General features: G+C 44.1%; 1 protein-coding gene across 5 annotated transcripts in view; it reads left to right on the forward strand.

Moving 5' to 3' along the window:
- DOCK5 (dedicator of cytokinesis 5) overlaps positions 1-24189 on the forward strand; it is a 139245-nt gene that overhangs the window by 22952 nt on the left and 92104 nt on the right. For all 5 annotated transcript variants that reach the window (XM_073325314.2, XM_073325315.2, XM_073325317.1 and 2 more), the window contains exons 2-4: positions 9733-9816; positions 19272-19312; positions 24086-24141. In XM_073325314.2, coding sequence (XP_073181415.1) covers positions 9733-9816; positions 19272-19312; positions 24086-24141 — 181 coding nt within the window. The remainder of the gene's footprint in view (positions 1-9732; positions 9817-19271; positions 19313-24085; positions 24142-24189) is intronic.

Raw genomic sequence — 24189 nt, forward strand, 5'->3', positions numbered from 1 at the left:
CTTTTGCGAATTTGGAGCTAATAAAAGACGCCAGCTTGGTAGTCGTCGGGTCTGAAGTCCTTTGTTTATCCTCAGAACAGGCATGCTGTGGGCAGTGACAGGGCATGCTGCCAGCGTGTCTCAATCCTGCCCTGACATGACCACCTCTAGGAGTGAAAAGGAGACTTCGGTCTCGTAGAGCCGTTCTCCCCTTCTGCTTTCTGCTGAGACTGCCAAAGGGGCATCTGTTGTGATGCAGATGCCAGCATCCATTAACAACTGGGCTGAGATCGCCAACTCATAGGCATTGAATGGTTATCAGGTGGTGGTAATAATTTATTGGCGTTGACCCGAACTGAAATGGTCAATGGCCTTAGAAACTGTTTGTCACTGAGGCTGATATTCCAGGATCCTATCTTCCCTTTTTATTTGTTTGAACTCTGTTCAAAACACAGGCCCAATTCTCGTTGAATGCAGGGCATATGTTGAGGACTGGTAATGTATGAAGAGCAAAAGTTGAGGGAGCACAGTGCCTCTTTGCTGCTGTCTGACTGAGCTCGTAGACAGTGTTAGGCATCAGGGTCTTGTATTAGCTTAGAAATGAGATGAATAAGAGGGGACATAAGAATGGCCATACTGGGTCAGACCAAAGGTCCATCTAGCCCAGTATCCTGTCTTCCAACAGTGGCCAGTGCCAGGTGCCCTAGAGGGAATGAACAGAACAGGTCATCATCAAGTGATCCATCCCCTGTCGCTCATTCCCAGCTTCTGGCAAACAGAGGCTAGGGACACCATCCCTGCCCATCCTGGCTAATAGTCATTGATGGACCTATCCTTCATGAACTTATCTAGTTCTTTTTTGAACCCTGTTATAGTCTTGGCCTTCACAACATCCTCTGGCAAAGAGTTCCACAGGTTGGCTTTGCGTTGTGTGAAGAAATACTTCCTTTTGACATAAGAATATATAAATGAATGCTCAGAGTAGATCACGATCTTCTGCTCCCCCTATCTCATAGCACAAGCACAGGGGGACATTCAATGAAATTAAAAGGACTTGAAGATGTTATCATATTTACAAATGAATTAAATTAAAAAGTGAGAATTTCCAAACAAGTGAAAGGAAATGCTCCTTCACCCAGTGTGTGATTAAACCATGGAACTCGTTGCGGCCAAGAACTTATCTGATCCCTTTTGGAATCTTGCTACTTAAGGGGGTATCGAGAATATTTAGAGTAGTTACAATTTGATCTGGATTTGGAATTTGAACACCCTCAAATTTCAGAGATGCAATTTATGGTTTTGTTCCAGCGTTGACTCTCTGAAGCCCTCCAGACCAGCCATCCTTAAAAATAAATAGAAATGTTGTCAGTTGATTTAGTCCCCTTGGAAACTGGCAAGTTTATGCTGTTTTGGTCTGTGGGTTCTATTCCCAGTTCTGCCACTAACTTGCTGTGTACCTTTGGCCAAGTCACTTCCTTTCTCAATGTCTCCATTTCCCATCTGTTGAATGGCTCTGGTGATAGTTGCTATCCTTTCAAAATAAATTTGAGATGCTTAGCTAGGTAGGGGGAGCTTTTCAAAGGCTCAAATGGGAGTTAGGCAGCCAATTCTTGTTAATATTCAATGGGAGTTGGGTACCCAACAGCCCGTTAGTATCTTTGAAAATCTATCCCATAAGTGTGAAGAATAATTTATTAGTAGCACTGGCTTGATCCCAGGAACCAGTCGACTAGAGTCGATCTGAGCATCCCTGACTCTATGCGCTTAGCGTTATTGAGTTGAGAGTCACTGCTGTGAGACCACGCTGGTGCACAATATTCAGCTTCAGAATATACCGAGCCAGTTGTTGCGGTTTGCAGGGTCTGTGGGCTGGAGCACCGTGATGGGCCTATCACACATCCAGCCTCCACAGATTAGAAGAGCTGCTCAGACCTCTCGCTTTCTTGACCATGTCAATGCAGACGTGAGGATCCTGCTGCATGATGACCTGTAGAACCCGCCGAAGACAAGATTAAAATCCCGCAACCCTCTATGGAACTGCATCAAGACCCTTACCTTCAACTTCGACACTGAGGCTCAATGGAGAGTCACATGGAGCGTTTCAACCGCTCAAAGCAAACCGTTTGTTGTTGACCCTGCCACGCACCCACTGGGTTTTGATTCATGTCAGTAAGACTGGTGCAGATTGAGTTGCTTCAGGGCATCTCATGGGAGATGTGGACAAATCCGAGTGTCCCCTTCGTTTGGGCTTGAAGGACATTCACCAACTCACTGCTGCGGCAACGTACTGGCTGTCAAACCTTGATATAAATGTGTCGTCGTTGCTACCTACCCAAGCCATATGAAAGAAAAAGCAGAAGCTTGAGCCCGGCACAGAGTACGTGGGAAGTGTGCAGGCTTCCACGCATGCCTATCCCAAGCCTTTTCTACATTAGAAAGGAGTTGACAGTCTAGCAATACTGGCAAACCCTGCTAGTGGAGACAAACCTTAAACTAGCAAAATAATTCTTTTGCCCAAACAAAATAACCTACACCCATCAAAAGCCCTTATCTGGTGGTATAATTACTTTTGCACTGGGTCTTTCGCCAGCATAGCTGTGTTGGTTAGGGGTGTAATTTTTTTTCATACTCCTGGCCAGCAAAGCTATGGTAGCAAAACTTTTAAGTGTGGATCAGGCCCCAGTGTATTTCCCTTTTGGCCTGGCACATGCCCTGTTGCTCCAGGCATGAGCTGAGAGTGCTAATATGGAGAAATTATTTTGACTAAGTTTAAAATCTCTATTGGATTTTTAGAGTGCAAATAACAAAAGGAAATGGAAAACCTGGTAAAGAAGTACATAAAGGTATAATTATTTTTTCATATTACAAAAATGTAAAATAAAACACACAAATAAAATGCACACTGGCAGCTAGGTAATATGACTCTCTTTTGCATCATTATGATACACATAAGTTAGAATGCAAGAAAATAATATAAGAAATTACTGTGCACATGGTACCAACAAAACTTTAAACCCCACAGCCAGCTCTGTTGGTGGGGGGCAGTTGGAATTACTGGGTGAAACTCTCTGGCTTGTGTTATGCAGGAGATCAGACTAGATGATCATAAACCTCCCGATCTATGAAATTATTCAACTCTGTAGTTAGTGGGTGAAATTCTGGCTCCATTGAAGTCAATGGAATTTCAGTGGGGCCAGGATTTCAGCCAGTGTAAGTGCAGTTACAGTAATTACTGTCTGTCTATACTTCTGGTTTTGTTTTTTTGGCCGTTTCCCTACAATGGATTCTCTTGGCGCTCTGTTCTCGTGGCATAGTTGTGTGGGGGAGGGAAAGGGGCTGTGACTGTAAAGTTCTTTTGTCTGGACAGGCCCTCGAGCTGCTCAAAACATGCATTTAGTGGCAGAATAGGAGGGATTTAAAGAATTCTCTCTGATTTGATCACAGTGCTAACTGTACACATGGTAACTGTATTCGTAAATGTCACAGAAACTGGTGAAAGCCACATAAGCTTTGGAGTGTCCAGCATTACACCTCATGGCCCAGACTCTGCTCCCATTGACACCAAAGTGAATATCTAGACTCCAGCAAAGTCAGTGGCGTTACTCCAGATTACTATCACTGTAAGTGAGATCAAAATCTGACCCATTGTTTTCAGTATAAGCAACCATAGCATTAACAGGGACTGTCTTTTTGTTCTGTGTTTGTACAGTGCCTGGCACAATAGGGTCCTGGTCCATGACTAGGGCTCCTTGGCGCTATGGTAATGCAAATAAACACTTGGCAATAAATAATTGAGGAGGAAAGATGATGAGCGTGAATATTTTAGACGTGGAAAGATGGACATTATATTACTTTTTCCTGCATAATCAGTTTGAGTCAACTGAGCTGCCCACCTCAGAGGGCCTGATTGTAGTTCATTGAAATCAATGGAAATGCTCCCATCAACATTAGTGGGCTCTGAATCAGGTCCTGAGTTCTTCTTGGTTTCTGAACAGACGCTGTTATGTGAGGCCAGGTGTGCTCCCTGATTCCACAGGTGTAGAATTTGCCACAGAATCACCCCTTTCTTCAAAGTCTGGAATCTGTTGTTGTTGTTTTGGTCCTTAAAATTGTGAAGAAAACCTTCCAAATGTGATGCAAGTGTAACACATGCACTGTTTTTCTGAGTCTAAAGCCAACTTGAAACAATAGGTCCGAGACTGGTGTAAACGGTTTCCTTTTAGCTCGGCACTTTAACTCTGAAACTTCACGGTGGCAGTTGAGCGATGTGTTTAAGCGTATGAGTAGTCCAAGTCAAGGGAACTACTTGTTCAAAGTTAAGCAAATGCTGAGCTGCTTTGCTGAATTGGGGCCTTGAACATCAGTATTGTTAACTATTTCATGGCTGATCATTTTAGGATAAAAGCCCAGCTGACGTGTTTATTCTGTGATCCCAAACCACAATTTTTTAAAAAATCTGACACACAACTCTTCTCTTTATCAATTTTTTTTCCCCCGGCCATAAATGTCTGGGCAATTTCAAAAGATTTTCCTCCAAACATCAAAAAGGCTTTGTCCCTATTAAGAATGGGCTCCTTGGCCAGTTCGTTATTTTTTTTAAATGAAGCCACTGTTTGTGGGCTCTATCTTGGCAACAGACAGCATACCAAGCGCTCTCCAAACGGGTCTCCCCAGTGCAAATGCCAACTCTAGCTGCATGGTCACTGTAGTTCTCTTTCCAGATGATAGTTCCAGCACATAGTTCTCTTTCCAGACAATAGTTCGTGACTCTTCGGTTGACAGATGTAATGAGGCTTAGGGCTGCTCAGTGCAAAGGCACTGAATGTGATTCTTTGTTCAGAGAAAGCAAGGCGCTGCCTTCTCCTGTGAGATAGTGGTTAGGGCAGAAACGCCTTCTGAGAAGCAGGGTGTATTGTTTGGAAGCTGTTATCATGTTCCCTTGAAGGGGGCGGGAGGGAAGGGCTGGATATTTTGACCTAAATGAGAGATAATGGATCCTGCAGTGGTTGCATTTTGCAGCCAAGTAATCTACAGTTTAAACATGCTTAATCAAATTATTGGGTAACGAGGCTGTTTTGTTCTGTTTTGGATTATACACAGAAAGATATGTGAAAGTTTGTGCCTCCATAAATCTTATTTCCAGATGCTTTGGCTAAATTTAGTTGCTCTAAGAACATTTTATCCACTGTGGGTGAGAGGCATTGTTGTTGGTTTAGTGATTAAAACAGGACCATGAGTTAGGAATCCTGGTTTTCTTCTGCAGCTCTGCTACAGATCAACTGCCCTGCCTCAATCTCTCCATCTGTAGAAGAGAGAATGACATCCACCTTTGTAAACTGTGTTGAGATTCTCATGTGGAAGGCTTTACATAAATACGACGTATTTACTTGTCTAGGCACATACCACTCATTGGTGCAAAGCTGGTTAATGTGTGGCATTGCAGTTGACCGGATTGTCTCCTTTTCGGTAAACGATTGTTGTTGATATGGCATATATAGACCTGACACAATGATCCTGATCCTGCTTTTGTTGAAAGCAAAGACAAAGTTCCAGTTGATTTTAGTGGAAGCAAGGTCAGGCCCAGTGATTTGCAAACGGTTGTGGTGTTAGTCCGGCAAGTTAAGTCTTCTCCAGATCTCTTGGACGCAGTCTGGTATGAAGTGAGGCCTTGTGAGTTTGCGGTTCGTGTGTGTGTGTGTGTGTGTGGTGGTCTTTGAGTTTTCTGCCGCACGTGTGGTGCTGGTGATACCTGGTCCCACTGATTCAAGTCCCACTGACTGGTGCTTCGGAAATCAGGAATGTACTATGTTTCATCTTGTGGCCCACGCACACAATGAAGCATATGAGTAAAACCAGACCTTCTCCTCACCTCAGACATACCATCCCTGCCCAATTGTAACACCACCATGTACCAGCCCTTGCCAAGCTTTGTCTGCACTCTTGGTAGACTAGACTGACTTCCAGCTCATTTGTGGCTACAATTCAGGGCCTGGCTACCTTGGAGAGCCCTGGATAAATACTGGCCATCTCCTTTGACTGCAAACTCCTGCAAACTCCTTTGGATAACTCCTGTATCTTGTCTCCAGGGATGATCAGTGTATGATGCTTCAGAAGAAAGCAACCCCTAATCTCCGCGCACACAGCATCTAGCCAGTTGTGCAATGCTGTGTGTGTGGGAAATGGAATTCCTTCCTGATGCCTGCAAGGAATCAGCTTTTTGCCTGAAGCATGAGATTCATCTCCTTTTGTCTTAGTCTTTATAACTACAGTTGCTGCTGTTTGGTCATAAAATTATTCATTGTCCTCTTAAATCCAGATGCAGCGTTTGCCCCGTTGTCCTTCCCTGTTAATGAATTCCACAGGCTTGCTACACATTGCTGAAAAGTCTTGTCTTAAATTTACCTGCTGTTAATCCAATCTAGTGACCTCCTTATTCTCATGTAAATGAAACAAAGTGATGCATTGCTAAGAATTATACTCAAAGAATGTGATTGTTAGAACAAGCCCGATTTCTCTCTCTCTCTAATGGCCAATACTTTCCTTCTGTGTCTTTCAGCTCAGATTAAATTTTCTAGACTTCAAGGTTAGTTTTGCACAACCATTTTCATTAAAGAAAACAAAGGAAAAGAACAGCTCTTCTAAGCTTCCAAGTTCCATAGAGGAGAGAACACAACTGAGGCTTACTCAGAAGAAAGGCAAATTTAACTTCAAATATTACTGCAGTTTTGAGGGCAAATGTTAATGCACTTTTAAGTTGTACACGAAGGATTTTTATGTCTTCACGCCAGGAACATGTTTATTTGGTGGGTGCAGATAACTTTTTCTTGTAAGCCCCCAAAAGGTCAGTTTAAACACACACAATAAAAAGTCCAAACAGCTTAAATAGCTGTAGATGGCCTATCTTGGATGCGGCTGGCTCCAAGGAATAAGACGCACCAGTTGCAAACAGTAGAGCTCCCAGGGGAAATATGCCAGCAATTTGTCTTTCGTAACTTTGCACATAAGAGTTGGGGAGTCACTTACATACAGTGACTCTGTGTTCTTGTTTAATTCGATCGAGCAAAACAAGATACTGTATATCTTGCCTATCTGTGATGAATAGTGGCAGAAGTATGTTTCTTCTGCTCAAGGCCATTACCTGTGGGGGGTCTAAAACGTTCAGCCTGTATGGAAGGCGTCTTGCTGTCCCCTCCACACCACACCCCCCGGTATGCTCTTTAATGCTGAAATTTAATTCCAACCAAACCTTAAAAAGAAGGATTGTGTTCTGTTACACGCTAAACATCTCCGACTGTTTTGGTGGAAGCTAAAGCAGTTTCTTATGGAGAAATAGTGACTTGCATTTATATTGTGCTTTTTAGTTCCACAGAAGCCTAAAGTACTTAAAAGCTATATGTAGCAATCACTTCACCCCCTTCACTGAAAAGCAGCCATCTTTGAGGTAGAACATTGCACAACATTAAACAGTGTTCTAAGACGGAGAGTGAAGTAGCATCCAGTTAAACCACAAGAGGAATTTCAGTCGGTAGAATATAATCAGACAAGTTAGAGTTTGGCCAGGATGCCCGGGGTTTAATCTTCTAATTTTGCGAAAGAGCTATGGGATTGTTAATGAGCACAGACTGTTTGATGCTTGGTTTTACATCACATCTGAAGAATGGCACCTCCAGTAGCCCTGTGCCCCCTAGCACTGCCTACTGGGACGTCTGTTCAGAAGTGACTCATGGGCAAGAATTCTGTTCACCTGAGTCATCTGCACCACTTCCTGCTGCACCTTGGGGTGCTTTCGAGCTGTCCCATCCAAGTAATGGCCTGGCCTAATCCTTCCTAGCTTTAATAATCTGGCAGATTTCCTGCAATGGACAGCAGGCAGTTCCTTTAGTCAGGGTCGTACGCGGCACTTTTATGAAAACTTTCAGAAGTACTTGGTCTATCAGCCTGGTCCCCCCTCCCGCACCCCAAACCCCTCATTTCTGGCCCTGTGCCTGTGTCTGCACCCCCATTCAGAGCCCTAACCCCCTCCTGCACCCCAACACCCTGCCCCAGCCCAGTGAAAGTGAGTGAGGGTTGGGGAGAGCGAGCCATTGATGGAGGGGGAATGTAGGGAACGGGGCCTTAGGGCAGGGATGGGGCAGTGGGCGGGGCTTCAGGGAAGGGGCAGGGCTAGGATGTTTGGTTTCGTGCCATTAGAAAGTTGGCAACCCTATGCAGGAGGTCAGACTGGGATGATCCCTTTGTATCAATGATACTTTGCGGGGGGAACCTTAGTCAGTCATCTCCCCCAGTAACGCATTCATTGGAGTTACACCCAGTGGGAGTTTGGCCCAGTATCGATCAACACTCACAGATCAGCCTAAGAAAATAAAAGTTTATGAACAAATGCCTATTTTAGGCGCTGCAGGAAATTCACATAACCTGCCCACTCATTGCTGCGTTATTTGTAGCTCTGCAGGATTTTAAAGTAAGTTAGTGCGTGATATAATTTCCGGTGTGGTAAGCCACAGTCATTTGTTTGTATTGGCTTCAAGCCAGGAAGTAATATACTTCGCCCTGACGGAAATGATAGGCATTTGATGTTGTGAATTTCCTGATGCAGCAATTGAAGAGATATAATTTTTTTTAATTACATTCAAAGGGCGCCCTTCACATACAAACCCTCTGAAGTAGGAGCCCCTTTTCTAGAGTCAGCTGGTAACATTTACCAGGTTAATGTCCCTCCTTGAAAATGCAGCGTACTTCCCTCCCACTGCTTCTGTACTTCACCTCTGCAGCTCCTTAGGGAGCAGCTCGCCAAGAGACAATTGAAATCTAAATATGCCTTGGCTGCTCTGAGTGTAAAGTCTCAGACAAATGAGAAAGCTGCACTGGTATAACTTAAGGTGTGAATTTAAACCAGTGTCGTTTAAAATGATGTAAAAGGCTGTTTGCGCTTATTTTGGTCAGTTAAAAGCCAATTCAAGTTACAATAGTGCAGCTTTCTAGTCGAACCAAGGCCCATCATGACGGCTTTTCCCAAGTACTGTGCTAACTCTAGAAGGCTGCTGAGCAAGACTAGTGTAGCGACTGCCAGCTTGGGGTCTGATCCTGTTCCCATTGAAACTCGGTGACAGCATTTGCATTGGCATTGCTTTAGTTCAAGGTGTAGCTCATGGTGAGTCACAAGCTTGCTTGTTTACATGTTCCCTACTCAAGACACCAGCAGCGCTCAGTCATGCCAAAGATGTGCCGGATCACTTGGTAGCAGCCATGCTCTGCGGCAGCAGGCCCAGACAACTAATATGAAGCATTAGAATGGCCCCTGAAATGGAAAATCTTTGTCTTGCGTGTGCTTGACAAAGTTGCTCTCCCACCAGCTTTCTGAAGGGTTAGTAAAGAACGGCTTTTGTCTTATAATTGGTCCAGGACCAATGCTTGTGTAACGACTTCCCTTCCCCTGCCTGGATCATTAGCAGGGTTTGAACGCAGGACCTTTAGCATCACAGCACGGAGCTCTTCCACTCCAGGTAGCTGCTAACAAGTTAGTATGTTCTTCTGCTTGAGCAGACGTGCTGCAGGAGGGAGATGGGACACACATGTTCCCAGTCTGTTATGCTCAGAGCAGCTACTAGTCAGTAAAATCATTTGCAGTGCTCTTCCAAAGGGTTTGGCCGGTTGCAAGACATCAGATTGCAACATCTGATTATCTTCATGCTCTCTTGCTCCGCTTCACTTCCCACATGATTATATTTTTTCATCTGTCTCCCCCACTTCTAGCAATCTACAATTATGAGGCTGTCCAAGATGTGGAGCTCTCCTTGCAGGTTGGTGATACGGTTCACATTTTGGAGATGTATGAAGGTAAGTCCCAGACCACCGCCTCTCTACTTGGTAAAAGTTTAAATATCTGAAACAAGTTTTTTAAAACGATATTCACCCCAAACTAGAAAATTCCAATGAAAACTTTAGGGAAAATGATTTTTGTTTTGTTGCTTCTGAAATTGTTTGTGGAAAGTATTTACCACTTTCTGACCAGCTCTAGTAGGATACAAAGCTTGGATCCAGATCCAAACTTCCAGTTAAAGTCTGGTGGTGTTGGCCCATTAAAAAGATGGGACAGTTTTGAAGTTTGCATCCAGACTTTCCCAATTTGAAGAAGCATGTCGCAGGCTTGTCTCTAGTTTTGAAGGTGTATAAGTTATTCTCAACTCATGAAATACAAGGCATATTACTTGTTTTGGCATGCGAGCATTCTTCATGTGCTACATATTTCTCTAAATTAAATGTCTTCGTGTGTAATGTGTGGTGATGTTTGGGAAAGTTCCTGTGTAATAATGGCTCTTTCTTACTCCAAATCTCGTTTCCCTGTCTCTCTCTGCGTTACATCTGCCTGCCATATTGACACATGCAAAGAATTTTACACATTCGGATCCCGGAGAGCTAGCGAATATGAATGCAAGCTAGATTCTGTTCTGCCTCAGACATCAACAAACTAAGGCCATATCTACATGGGACATTACTGAACGGCACCCAAGTGTGCTGTAAATTCACACCCTGGCTTGCCACTTAGTAACATCCAATGTAGACAAGCTCTTAGTTCCAGTCACAAGATCTTCCTTATCAGTGGGATGATGTCATGGATTTTCAGACCCAAGGTGCTCTTTTCAGATCTGTCAGTTTAGAAAAATCACCATTTTTTGATTTGTAAACTGAACTGTGACACCTTGAGGGAGAAGAGTTCCAGAACCCCAGAATATATTTGTCACTTTGTGGAGCATAACTGCCTTGTTAGCTATACTGCTGAATTGATTATCTAGGCTAGTGGTTCTCAACCCATGGCCACTTGCGGACCTATCAGCACACAGCTGTGACCCATGTGACATCCTCAGGGCCATACAGGCAGTATATATATTACGTGGGCTGTATCCACACTGCACACACAGAGTTGCATATGCAGCCCACAATGGTAAATCGGTTGAGAACCACTCATATAGGTTATTTTATTACTCCTGTCACCATAGCAGCTGAGCTCCTTGTGTTGTTATGCAATATTGCTGGATATTTGTCCCTTTTAAATACAAGGACGTTCTGTACAGCACATCACTAGCTATTAAAAACTGCTTTAAAAACAGGTGCAAATGAAAATTAATACTTAGATCTTGTGGATTTAGCTGTTAAACTGGGCTGTCTAATACTCTTCTGCTGGGAACAGAATACAGTCAGCTATATCCTGTGAAGAGTACAGTGCCCATATCTCAATTGTATGATATCCCTGTTCTCTCCAAAAGGCCTTTCGTGAATATAAATTGTCATCAAACTTCCACAAACAGCATCTATTAGAGGGGCGGGGGGGGGGGGACACATGTACAACTTCCCTGCTTTGGTATCTCCATTGAGCAGGGCAAGTTGCTTGCTCAGCAATTTGCTGTTAGTGAGTTGGTCTCTTTCCACTTCTTTGACCTTGACACTGGAGACAGCCAGCCAGCCAGATCTTACATGTCAAAGCAGATTATACTGCTGATGTGTATGTTTACAGTGATGTGTGTGGTAGTGGAGGATTGTGTTTGTAAGAGAGAGTTTAATCAGCAATAGAGGCAACATATGAGCTGATTTTGCAAAGAGGAGAGAGAGAGGCTCAAAGCTAAAAACAGCCTTTTTCTGTGAAGCTGGACGTATCCTGAATTTACCAGAAAATAGCATTTTTACATGGTGGTTCAGTTTCCTCCTTAGCCAGCCGTTAGCAGAGACATTGTCAAGTAGAGTAAATTCGTCCTCATGTTGTCTGCCATCTGCCTGAAACTCCACCATCAGGAATTTAAACTGAGAGTGTATTGCAAGTTCTTTGCGACAGGGCTTCTTGTTCTGTGTTTGTACAGTGCCTAGCACAGTGGGATCCTGATCCATGACTGGTGCTGCTAGGTGCTACAGGAACACAAATAATACTTTTATTGGAAAGACGGAGGGAAATCAGGCAAGGCATTTGTGAATTATAAAGGTTCCAAAAAGGGGGGGGGTTTGCAGGTGTCTCCTTGGGGAATTCTCTTATACATGTGTGTACCTCCTCCTGCCTTCAGCTTCCCCTCTGCCCCCCAAAAAGAGGTTTCAACATAGAAACTCCAAATTTTCTTTTTGTCTTTTGCTGTGGACACTCTTGCATGTCTGTGTTTCCTTTCTCTCGTGACGTCAGCTTTGGGTGTCCTGGTTTCCAGATGTGGGTGGGTTGTTCTTTTGAGAACAACAGTGTTCCCGCAAGAAATGTCTTTATTCCTCCTATGTTAATGCAGTGTCTGTACAAGCTGAACTCCAGCTTAACAAAGGCTTTTTTTGGGTCTGAAAATCACTAGGTTTATATAGGTGCGCAAGTCTCAAGTTCTATTTTACCAGGATGATGGCTTCCCCAGAAAGGAAGCTCTGCCCTATGAAGTTTTTTCTCTGGGACATATTAGTTACACCTCCAGTTTCCATCTGAAGGGTTGCTCTGAATCATGCAGAGGAGTGACTTGAACCTGGCTTTCCCACATCCCAGTTGAGTGCCCTACCATTAGACTACAGAGTCAGTTTCTTTTTCTGGCCCAATGAATATTCAATTATTTATACAAATTGGAACAGCTCCAACACAAGAGATTGAGAGAGAGTCAGAGAAAATCTCTGCAGGCTGCTGGTTATGGCATTCACTGGAGATTTGGGAGACTCACGTTCAAGTCCCTCGATCCTGTGTTTTTTGCGCACACACAAATTTTTTTTGAAAAAATCTTCGTTTTGCTCTGCTTTGGAATGGAAACAAATGTTGAAACCCTGGCATTTTTCATGAAATGGAATTCTTGTTTTCCGGCCAGCCCTGGTGAGGACTTATGCTGAGTTACCAAGATGTACACGGGGCAATTTTACCTGCAGATGTCTTTCTCCTCCTCTTCCTCACATCTAGAAAGATGCCTCGTATTTACTCCTAATGTTGGTTCCCCCACTCTTAGTTTAAGGGATTGGAGCAGGGCTGTATTCTCTCCTCGTCTGTGTGCAGTGAAGGAGTCTTGGTGTATTGGGCAACCGTAGCTTGAGAGCTCTTTGTATTCTCCGTGTGCCTGGCTCCGCTCCGTTGGAAAGAGCTGAAATGCACAGTTTGTTCCCCAGCTGCGAGACAGAAAGGTTGAAGCTCTCACTTGGCTTCTTTGTATACCAATAAATGTTATCTTAATCTCAGCTGGCAGGAGAGCTCCGAAGTCATAACACTGACAGAGCTAAACAAGTCCAGATTGGAGGAGGCCCATGAAAAGACAGGGAGCTATGAAATGAACTGGAGGGCAGTTATCTCAGACCAGAGGGCCTAGGTGCTATTCCCCCTGTGCAGAAGGCCGATACAATAAGGCCCTATTTATTAAGATCTGCTTGAGAAGGCCAAATGGTGTATAAGACCTTGTGAGGGATGTCTGCCCTGGGTTGAATTTCACCCACAAGACACAAGTCATTGCCTGTAATTTAAAAAAAGGGATGGAAACTCATAAATGAGCCAGAATCTCTAGCTGGGAGTTATCAGTTCCCTGTAAAATTCCCTGCACTGGGAATTGCCTCAAGGGGCAATTGATCCTAAAGAAAGGTCAAGGTACCAGAGTGATAGGTAAAATCTAAGGTCAGGCCTGCCGCTCGAGGGGGGCAAAGGAACAGTTGCCAAAGGGCCTGGGGGCCCCTGGCCGCCCCCGCTGCTGCAGTAGTGGCAGGCAGCTGGGAGCCCGGGCCCTTTTAAATCGTCCCGGTGGGCCGCAGAGCACATAGGAGATTGAGACTGCCCTGGGCCCTGCGCTGTGGGGGGTCCCTGAAGTGACGGATTTGTCACTTCTGCCCTGGGCTCTGCCCACCCCCCCAACCCCCCTCGGGACAGTCCTGGCCCTGGGGCCTGGAATTTCTGTCGGCGGGCCTGGCTAAGGTAGAGTAGTTATAGTGTCATTTCCCTCCCTTGGAGTTTTCCTGTGGGAGAGGGCAGTGTTAAATTATAGGTAGGACTCCGCTGGAAGTTGGCATAAACCCAAGCTAATCCCAGCCCCCTGTCTGGATGGTAAAGCAAAATCTCTGGCCTACCTCCACTTGTTTAGTGCCATTCATGCCTTTAGGATCTGTGTGTAGGACCCCAGAATAGCCCGGTGGCTTGGGCACTTACCTGGGTTGCAGGAAAACCCGGTTTAACTTCCTCCTCTGAATTAGGCAGAGTCCTATGTGGTTTCCCCAGTCACCAGGCTATCAGCTATTCTGGATGGGTGTCTTTCTTTGGAACAATGTAAAGGTCATGGTGGATTCTGCATTATTTTTTAAATCCAGATTGGATGCTTTTCTGTATACGTGGTCTAGGAGTTATTGTGAGGAAGTTCTGTGGCCTGTCCTACACAGGAGCTCGCAGCAGTCCCTTCTGGATGATCACAGCAGTCCCTTCTGGCTTTGAAAACTCTGAATCCTGGAGCCAAAGTCCATTGGAGTTGATGGAAAGTCCCCTGTTGACTTCATTGACCTTTGGATGAGGGCCTTATAGTCCAGCTTTGTGGCTTGTGTTCTTTCCCCCTTTACTAAATGGGTGTAGGAAATAGCAATTTAGAAGTCCCAAGTATGGCCAGAGTGGGTGGGCCTGGGTTATTGTGAAGGGTTCCCATTTCCTACAGTGGTAGACAATCCAGCTGGAAGGTCAGAGTAATACCATCTCAGATTGCTGGGCTAGGTTGTGGCCTTGCCCACAGTGGGGGTTTTGTCCAGTCACAGGCACCAGGGTAGCACACCAGTACAAAAGTGATGGTCATTATCTTGGCTGATATACCGGGGTTTGAACCCGGGAGCTCGAGAGCTGATACAGCTTGAGCTAAGGGGCCCAGACTGTCTTAGCAAGAGCTGAAACAGACTGGACCAGCAAAGAGGGGGGCCTGCGATGCACCCTTACCAGCGGGTTACACAATCCCAGGATGCTATTGACTGAAACTGGAATAATGCAAAGTGTGGCTTATAGCAGCTTGGGCCATCTACACGAGAGGTTTGCCCTGGTGAAGCTACACAATTGGCTGCAGTCAGGGCAGATCCTCTGCATAGATAAGGTCTAAATCGTTGCCCGCGGTTGCCTATGCTGAGATGAATCTTAAAGGCTTTCTGTTGTGCCTTGCTCTGCCTGTAAGCAGGACTTAGCGCCGGATGGTTTATTCATTAAACATGAAACATCTGGTCAGAGCCAGTCTCCTTAGAATTTCCTCCCTTTTAAAGGAAACCCACATGCTGCCATCTTTGAAATGTGCAGGTTAGACAGTCTGGGGTCTGGGATTTAGCACTTCCTTGTAAATCGTGAAAACGATTTTTCTTCATTGTTCCGTCTGGGTGATCTGGCCGCAGAAGGGTGCGTGCTCTTTTTGTTGAACAACCTGCTCCCCCGATGACAAGACCAGGCAAAACCCAGCCTGTTGGCTGGTAGATGTTTGTAATTGGGGGAATGTGCTTTACGCTGCGTAATCCACCGAATGGCAGTAAAAAGACACTGCTTTCCGTGTGCCTCCCAACGCTGCCCCCTGGGTGAGGTGTGCATGTCGAACTTTTGCAGACTTCCTCAGAGTGAGATTTCACTTGAGCTCTGGGAATCTGTCCTAAGGGGGGCGCCGATTCCAGTCCTGTTTGGAATCTCTTTTCGTGCCTGTGGAAAATGGCAAAAACAGGGACGGAAGGGGAAAGAGCGCTCCGTTTTGGAGAGCTGGCCAAGGAAGCCTCGTACAGGTGCAAATTATGTTGCACTGTCTGCTTCTGTCTCAGACATTGCTTTGATTGCCACAGGTGACTGAAGGAATCCCCTTCTCACTGCAGTGCAGTGGCTCGCAGTGTGGTGTACTGCAGTGAAAAGGAAGGACGGTCTTGTGGATAAGGAAGTGATCAGGGACTGAGGAGTTCTGGGTTCTATTCCCAACTCTGCCCCAGTGTCTCTGTGTAACCTTGGATGAGGTTCTGTGGGCTTCAGTTCCCCATCTGGAAAATGGGCGTAGTAATACATTTCTGCCCTCGCCCCCCACTTTGTCTGCTTTGCTCGTGTAGTTTGTAAGCTCTTTGGGGCAATGGCTGTGTCTGTATATGTATAGCAAAACTGAGTTCCCGTTCTGTTTTCAATCTCTTAAGTGCTACTGTTACACAAATAAACCTAAAATTACAAAAATAAACTTTTAGATGAGGTAAAAAAAAAAAATCTCATGGCACTTTTTGTAAGAGTCAGGCTGTTAACCCCTGTACCCTGAAAATTTCAACATTCTACCTCCTTAAATTTCCCATTGGTATTTTCAACAGGGATGCCCTTATCTTTTTCAGCTTCTGTCATAAACTCCTAAATAGCCCACAGCAATACCATGTAACAGCTGCCCGATCGCACCCCAGGGGTGGCTGCATTTCAGTGGTGGGTGACATGAGTCCAATATATCTCATTTTATTGTAGGGTCCATAATCGGGTTTTGGGAGAAAAGACATTCTCTCTTTATAGAAAGTATTTTTATCTTAGTCAAATACAACTATTCAAATGAATAACACATGTCTGGGCAGAGAAAGTGTGTGTGTGTGTGTGTGAGAGAGAGAGACTGATGTTCTCTCCTTGCCCTTTAGTTCTGGCATGAAAATCCTCCCCTTCATCCTAAAATTTATCCGCTGTCATCCTTGCAAGGGAATAAATTTGAGGGAAACTCTTAACTCGTCTACTGTTTGTCTGAAACTTCTAGACTTGTATTTGGGGGGAAAAAAAAAAGAAACAAACCGCTAAAATGACCATTGCCACGAGCACTTGTTCACTGCAAATGATGAATAAAGTTATTTTATGCAGTGTCATTGTAGCTGTGTTGATCCCAGGATATTAGAGAGACCTGGCATTTTGCTACGATGCTGCGAGTTCCTTTCCCAGGCCTGAAGAAGAGCTCTGTGTGGCTCCAAAACTTGGCACTCTCAACAACAGAAGTTGGTCCAGAAAGATATTACCTCACCCACCTTGTCTCTTGAGTAATGTTATTGAAAGTTAGAACAGAATTCTGAGAAGATCAGAGGATTCATTGGTTCCAAGGATGAGTGGAGAGCATGAAGTCATGCTGGAATATAGCTTTATATAATAATTATATGTAACACAGCCCTTTCATTCTGTGGTTTCAAAGTGCTTTAGAAAGGTGGCTTTATATCACTGTGATGTTCGTTGTACAGATGGAGAAACTGAGACATGGAGAGGTTAAGGACTTGAGCCAGAGCAAACTGGAGTTGCTGGAAAGATTCTCATTGACTTCACTGGGCTTTGGCTCAGGCCATAAATAGCTTGCACTAGGCCATTCGGTTAATTATTGACAAAGCTAAGAACAGAACCTAAATCTCCTCATTCCCAATCCAGTACTTTATCCATTGGACCATGCTTAATCTATAATCCTGTTTTTATCCAGTGGAAGGAGTGGTATCTTGCCCCACACCCCCCAGAGCTTCTGGAATACAGAGGATTTTGAAACCAAACTTGACTGATCTTATATTTACTAGAGAAATGGGCCAGACTTGCAAAATCTGGACTTCTCTAAAGTTTGGGGGTGGGGCAGGGTGAGCACATGCAGGATTTTGGCTGAGACTTATCTCTGCCAAGTATAAAAATGCTTCCACAAAAGCTTTTCACCCCTCTTCCCTTTGTTTTGTCACCTACTAATCCCCCACCCTCGTGTTGATCTCTTTGCTAGCTTTGTTATCTGTATGTATGGAGTGTAAGCTCCATGGGGCAATGACTTTGTCTGCACTGGTGCTTCTGAGCACCACTTATGCCCTGTAGATAACAAATACCACTCCAGCTCCCCTAAGAAACAATAGCAACATTTGTGTGTAACTTTTAAATGTCAGTGCAAGCAACAAGCAAACCAAACCAAACAAACAAAATGCCGAAGAGCTGTGTGTCACGAAAGTTAGTTAAGACGAGAGCTGAGGAAGCAGAATCTCTTGACCTTTGGAATAGTTATTTTAGGGGCAAAGTAGCATTAAGAAAAATGCAAATTTGCCCATCATATTTCAGAAATGTGAAGCTGGAGACCATGTTTGCAGGTCAGTGTTTTAAAATAAACCCGGTTCGGTAATTGAAAAGACACTGTTGCTGTTGGTATTACATTAGCTCCTGGCAATCGCCACAAATGGACGGGACAAAGAGTGGGAGACGGAAAGTACGAGTATTTCCAGTTGGGGAACCGGCACACAGTGTGAAATGATTTGCCCAAGACATCTGTGTTAGAGCTCAGCATAGAACCCAGATCTCCTGAGTCTCAGGCCAGTGTCTTAACCACAAGACCGTCCTTCCTCTGCCGTGATTTAAATTTCACGCTTGCAAAGTAAGGCTCACTTGAGAGCAGCAAATACAAAAAATACACTTATTCATTCATACCCTTGCCTTTGCGTCACCTTGAAATTTAAAATGTTGGCTGAACCCCAAGCTCCAAAGAGGGAAGAAATGTTCTTCTAAAAGCGATATACTTCTGGTCTGCAAAAACCACAGCTATTACTCTGTAACTGATACTTCCCTGGAGCTTGTCACAAAGGGAGTAAATAGGAATAATATCTCTATCTAGGGCAAATAATTTGCTGATGGTTTTTTTCCTTCCTCTCATAAAAGTGAAGACCCTTTACTAATTTCTCTTTCAGCCTTCCTTCACAGAAGGATTTCACATTGGTTCATGGGCAGCAAGGAAAGGAATGTGTAAACACAAGACTCAAGCATCATCTAGATAGAGAATTGGGTTAACACCCATGTGAGAAGAAGGATGGTGTTAGGGTTAAGGCCGTGGAGTTGGCGTTAAAAGATTCGATTCCCAGCTCTGCCACAGACTTCGTATGTGACCTTGGGGATGTCATTAATCTCTCTCTGCCAGTTCCCCATCTCTAAAATGGGCATAATAATACTTGTGTTTTCTATCCCTTTATCTGTCTAGTCTCTTTAGACTATCAGGTCTGCGGGGCAAGGAATCTTTTTTGCTACATTTATGTACAGCCCCTAGCACAAAGGGGCCCCAATCTCAGTTGGGGATCTAGGTGCTACCATAATAGAAATAATAAGTACTGCCACTGCACAGTTCCAGCTAAAGGAGCAGGCCCACTGTGTCATTTCATAGTAGGAAAAGCCACTCTTTCAAGCTCTGCCTTATTTTAGGGCTCATTCCCACTGGTCTTGTTCTCACTGCTGGTACCGTTGGCCTCAATGGGACCTCTGAAGTGAGCAAAGCCAGCAGGATGATATGTGGTAAGAAGAACGTGTGTTGCTAATAGCTTTGCATGTTGAATTCCTGTATGTGAAGAGTCATGGTATTTCTGTTGTTCCTTGGCAGGTTGGTACAGAGGATACACCCTCAGGAATAAATCGAAAAAGGTACAACATGATATTTTTCAATAATAGTTATTTTTATATGTTAAATTTTGCCAGGCCCTATCCAGCGCTGTAATGCCCTGTATTCCTGTGGTCATTTCTACCTTAGTACACTGAATACTTCCTGACTGGGATATTCTTTTCTCTAACAACAAAAGTGAATAGCCAGGAGCCAAATGTTTGAGAATCATTAACTTGGCAGACTATACGGTGGATGCATTTGAAAAGTTCATTGCAGCTCTTATAGGTATCACTGGTCCTACCGGTACTGCCCATTTTAAGCATAGGGAATACTGCTTGAACTGGGAGAATCAAACCTTTAAGTATGCCCGCTATATAACAAGCCCACTGTTTAGTTATTGAGTCCTGTACCTGTCTTCTAACATTGGCTGCCTATGAGAATGGGTGACCCTCTAAAGGTTCAGGGTTCAGAGGTCAAATAAGCACCCATGTATCTCTAGACCTTATCCAAACTCCTTGACTTTGCAAAACTAGTGTTGGAAATCTCACTAGAACATGGTTTCCCATGAGAATCCCAGCACCATTGCTCCTGGTCCCATTTGGAATTACTGTAAGAGTGGCCTCTTTCATGGTATTTCTGCATTTCTAGTCCCAAGCGGAAATGAAAGTAAAGTAAGATTTAATCACATCCCAAGGAGCAGTTTTCTATGAAAGGATGGAAATTTTAGGTGAGTGAGTTCTTGTTTTCTTCCCAATGAATTCTTCCGTCCATAATTGTAAGCGTCAGTTGCAGTCCTGCAGTTCTTTCTACCTGACAAATTCCATGACTCAATGGGAAATTTTAATTATTCTTGCAGTTAGGACAAATTAACATGGCTGTTTCGAATCTGTAACATCTCAAAGCATATCACAAACACAGGAAGTATCGTTTTAGCGGCACTTACTGGGTGTGACTTTTCAAAGATGTCACAGCAAATTGGGGGCAGAGCTGAGATTAGAACCCCAGGAGTCTTGACTCACTTTCCACTGTCCTATCCAGTGGACAATGCTGCACTTAAATTCTGAGGCCCATGTATGTTTATGCTGCTAGTAACCAGTAAGCATCAGTCACACTGTAGAACCTCAGAGTTACGAACACCTTGGGAATGGAGGTTGTTCGTAACTCGGGACAAAACCTTATGGGTATTCTTTCAAATTTTTTACAACTGAACATTGACTCAATACAGCTTTGAAACTTTACGATGCAGAAGAAAAATGCTGCTTTTAACGAAACAAGTACAGAAACAGTTTCCTTACCTTGTAAAACCTTTTTTATAAAAATGTTCATGTTATTTTTTAGTAGTTTACATTTAACACTGTACTGTACTGTATTTGCTTCTTTGTGTGTGTGTGGGCAGAGGGGTCGTCTCTGCTGCTGCCTGATTGGGTACTTCCAGTTCCAAACAGGTGTGTGGTTGACCGGCCGGTTGGGTTGGTGTTCGTAAGTCTGAGGTTCTCCTGTAGGTGGTGTTGCAGGGATTAGATTTGTTTGCTTTATTTAAAACTTTAAATTAACCATGAGCATTTTCATGTGACTGCTGTAGAGAGAAATGAAACTTGGATGCTGAAAGCCCATCCTGGGCTTCATTCTGCAAAGTGGTGAGCAGCCCACCACTCCACTCTCACTGACTTTAGCCAGTGTTGCAAATCCTCACACCTTTCAGGAACAAACTCCCCTGCAGTCAGAATGGGGAGCAGGAAAAAGACCAGGAGCCAAAGCAAATTGCTCTGGATTCTATTTATCTTTGGACAGCCATTCATCGGCATATCTGAAACCCTTTTAAACTGCTCTGCTTTTCCTTTTGAATCCAGCTTTCTGGGGAAGACCATGTGAAAGCACTATTTTAATGGCAATTTAGATGTCATTTATTATTGGGCCTTATTGTTTGGCATGAGGATAAAATTTGGTGGGGCTGCAAATTGAAGAAGCAAAGAGCAGCTCTGCGGCCAATTATTGATCTGAGAGGGAGAGACGGGGCGGGAGAATCCTGACATGTTTATGAAACCAGCCGGGTCGCTGTTGAGAAAGCGGAAGCTGAGTTAAGTGGAAATGGGAGGTAAATCAAAAATTCAGCTGCAGTTTTCATTTTATGTGCTTCGTGGAAAGCTTGCTTTAAAAAAAATGCAATTCCTGTGGAACCTTTGGTAGTTATTGTCCAGAGAGAGGGGCCCAGTGGAGGTGGGAATGGTCAGCAGCTAGCAAGATCAAGCCTATGCCGAATATTTGTTATGTAGCATCACAGAGTTTAAGGCTAGAAGGGACCACCAGGTCTATCAGAGGTCAGCCACACCACCTGGCACCTGCACATGAACCCCAGCAAAACTGAAATGAGACTAGGCTGTTATGTGCCACAAGCAGAGAATAGGAGGACCGAGGTGTATCAGTGCTGGAGGCCCATGCAATGGCAGGGGAATGATTAAGTAAGGTAGACCCAGATATCCTGGCAAGTGACCTGCATCCACACGCTGCAGAAGAATGTTAACTCCGCCCCGGCTCCTCCCCCCCCCCACCGCCAATCTGGGGGGAAATTCCTTCTGGACCCCACATCTGGTGATCAGTTAGACTGAGTATGGGAGCAAAAGGCAGGCAGCTAAGTATCGCAGAGAGAAAAAGCTCAGTGCCACCTCAGAGCTCTGGCCCAGTTGCATTATGATGAAATTAGCAGTATTGCCAGCATCAAGCATACAAAAAACATGGGATCGGCTTAAAAATCGTGAATTAAAAAAAAAAAAAGGTTTGGTTCTTTTTCTTTGTCTTCTGGTTTGTGAGTCTTTAGAGTGCACTTGCTTCACATTTTCACGCTTTTCTTCACAACCTCAAGGCCTAGAAACTTTTTTTTTAAACGAAAGTTAGGATTCTCATGCAGTCTTTCCCTGCAGCTGGGGCTGTAAGGAAATCATCAAATGTCCTGAGACTCATGATAAAAACCCAGGGCTCTGCATGGAGTTAACTTTCTCTCACTGAAACATCCGCGTGTAAGAAAAGGCGTGTGTAATTGACTCTTACAGTTGGCTTTATTGTCTTTAAATGGGCTTTGTTAGCAAACTCCCACCAGGTCAACAGTTTTATATGTTGATTCTGGAACCAGATGACACATTAGGGTGGCGTTTAGCTGGACTCTCATTTCCTTGGTGTTGAATTAGGGCTCGTCGACGCTGGCAACATTGAAGCGCTGCCTTACCAGCGCTTTAACATGGCTTGCTGGGAGAGAGTGCTCTAAAAAAAAAATCACCTCCACGAGGGGCGTAGCTATCAGCGCTGGTTTACTGTCTACACGGGCGCTTTACAGTGCTGAACCTTGCAGCACTTGGGGGGGGGGAGGGAGGAAGGGGTGTTTTTATCACACCCTGAGCGAGAAAGCTGCAGCGCTGTAAAGTGCCAGTGTAGACAAGCCCTTAATCACACAGTGAAATGTCACTGGAATGAAGATTCATTTATTACGGTTTTTAGTGGAATTTAGTGGAGCCTCTGGCTGCGGAATCCTGTTCTTTTCCAAATGATCCTCTTCTGGTTTCTCTTGGCTTGTGACAACAGTGGTAACTTTAGCCGCTGTTTATAATCGCCTCCAGATCTACCCAACTACTGTAACCCATGCTATCTAGATTAAAGCTAACGCAGATATGCCTACTCAGGCTACAATCACGCATTTGCTTGTAGTTTAGACGTACGCAATTGAGCTTAGCATACAATTAGTATTTCATAAATGGGAAATGCCTTTCAGTCATCGTTTAGCTCTATAAGGTCTATATTTTCTTTGTTTAGGGCCTGTGAAGGCAGGGTTAGAGCACAGAAAAGGAAGGCAGGATTCCTAGGTTCTGTTCACTGCATGACCATGAGCAGCCCACCGAGGCAGAGTTTTTAAAAGTGTCTCCTAATTTTGGGAGCTTCTGCTTTCGGGTGCCCAGTTTGAGACTTCCGAGGGGCTTTTCCACAGAAGTACTGAGCACCCTCAGATCTCCTGGAAGTTAGCAGGAGCTGGTGGGCTTTTGAGTTTGGGCAGCTGAAAACTGAGGGTCGTAAAAATTAGTGGATACTCTTGAACTTTTTGGCCTTAGCCTCTTGGTGTATCAGTTTTTCCAATCTGTAAGATGAGGATAATTCCTACCTGGTCAGAGTGTCCTGAGGCTTAATTAATGCTTGTAAAGCGCTTTGAGATCCTTGAATGAAAGGTGCTATAGAAGTGCAAAGTGTATATTATTATTAATTTGTTTTACTACACCAGGGAAAACTCTCCATTATTATTATTCTATATATAAAACAGTCACTGGAGCTGATTCTAAGGGGTTCTTCTATTTCTTCCTTCTATATCTAGCACCAAAGAGGATTTACCTTGAGGGGCACCAGATTGAGAATCGGGAATTCTGTTGCAGCCTCTGCCACTGAGTTGCTATATGACCTTAAGCGAGTGACTTAACCCCTCCCTCCCTCCCACTTTATCCATCTTTGTAAAACTGTTTGAAAGCAACAGATCAAACTGTCTATAAGTACACAGTACTGTATTATTATTATTATTATTATTTATTATTATTGCCAGTTTGCTTTTCCTGGGGTTTATTAAATTGCTATTAGAGTTGACCTAATACCAACATAAAAGAAGACACACCGATCTCCGCATATATTGTACTAGAATTGTTTTTTTATTTATTGAATTTTGGAAAAGTTTATTTGACTTGTGCTTGGAGCTCAGCTGATCACATTCTTCTGCTTTTCCCCCTCCTTGTTGCTGAATGATGTATCGCATATTACAACATGATTTCCCTTTCTCTCTCTTTTAGGGCATCTTCCCCAAAACTTACATTCATTTAAAAGAAGCAACTGTGGAAGACCGAGGGTAGGTTGGAGACAATCTTGAGATGTCCTGTGGTTGGCAGAAGTGATT

The sequence above is a fragment of the Lepidochelys kempii genome, chromosome 26, assembly GCF_965140285.1.
Source record: "Lepidochelys kempii isolate rLepKem1 chromosome 26, rLepKem1.hap1, whole genome shotgun sequence".
Classification (NCBI taxonomy): domain Eukaryota; kingdom Metazoa; phylum Chordata; order Testudines; family Cheloniidae; genus Lepidochelys; species Lepidochelys kempii.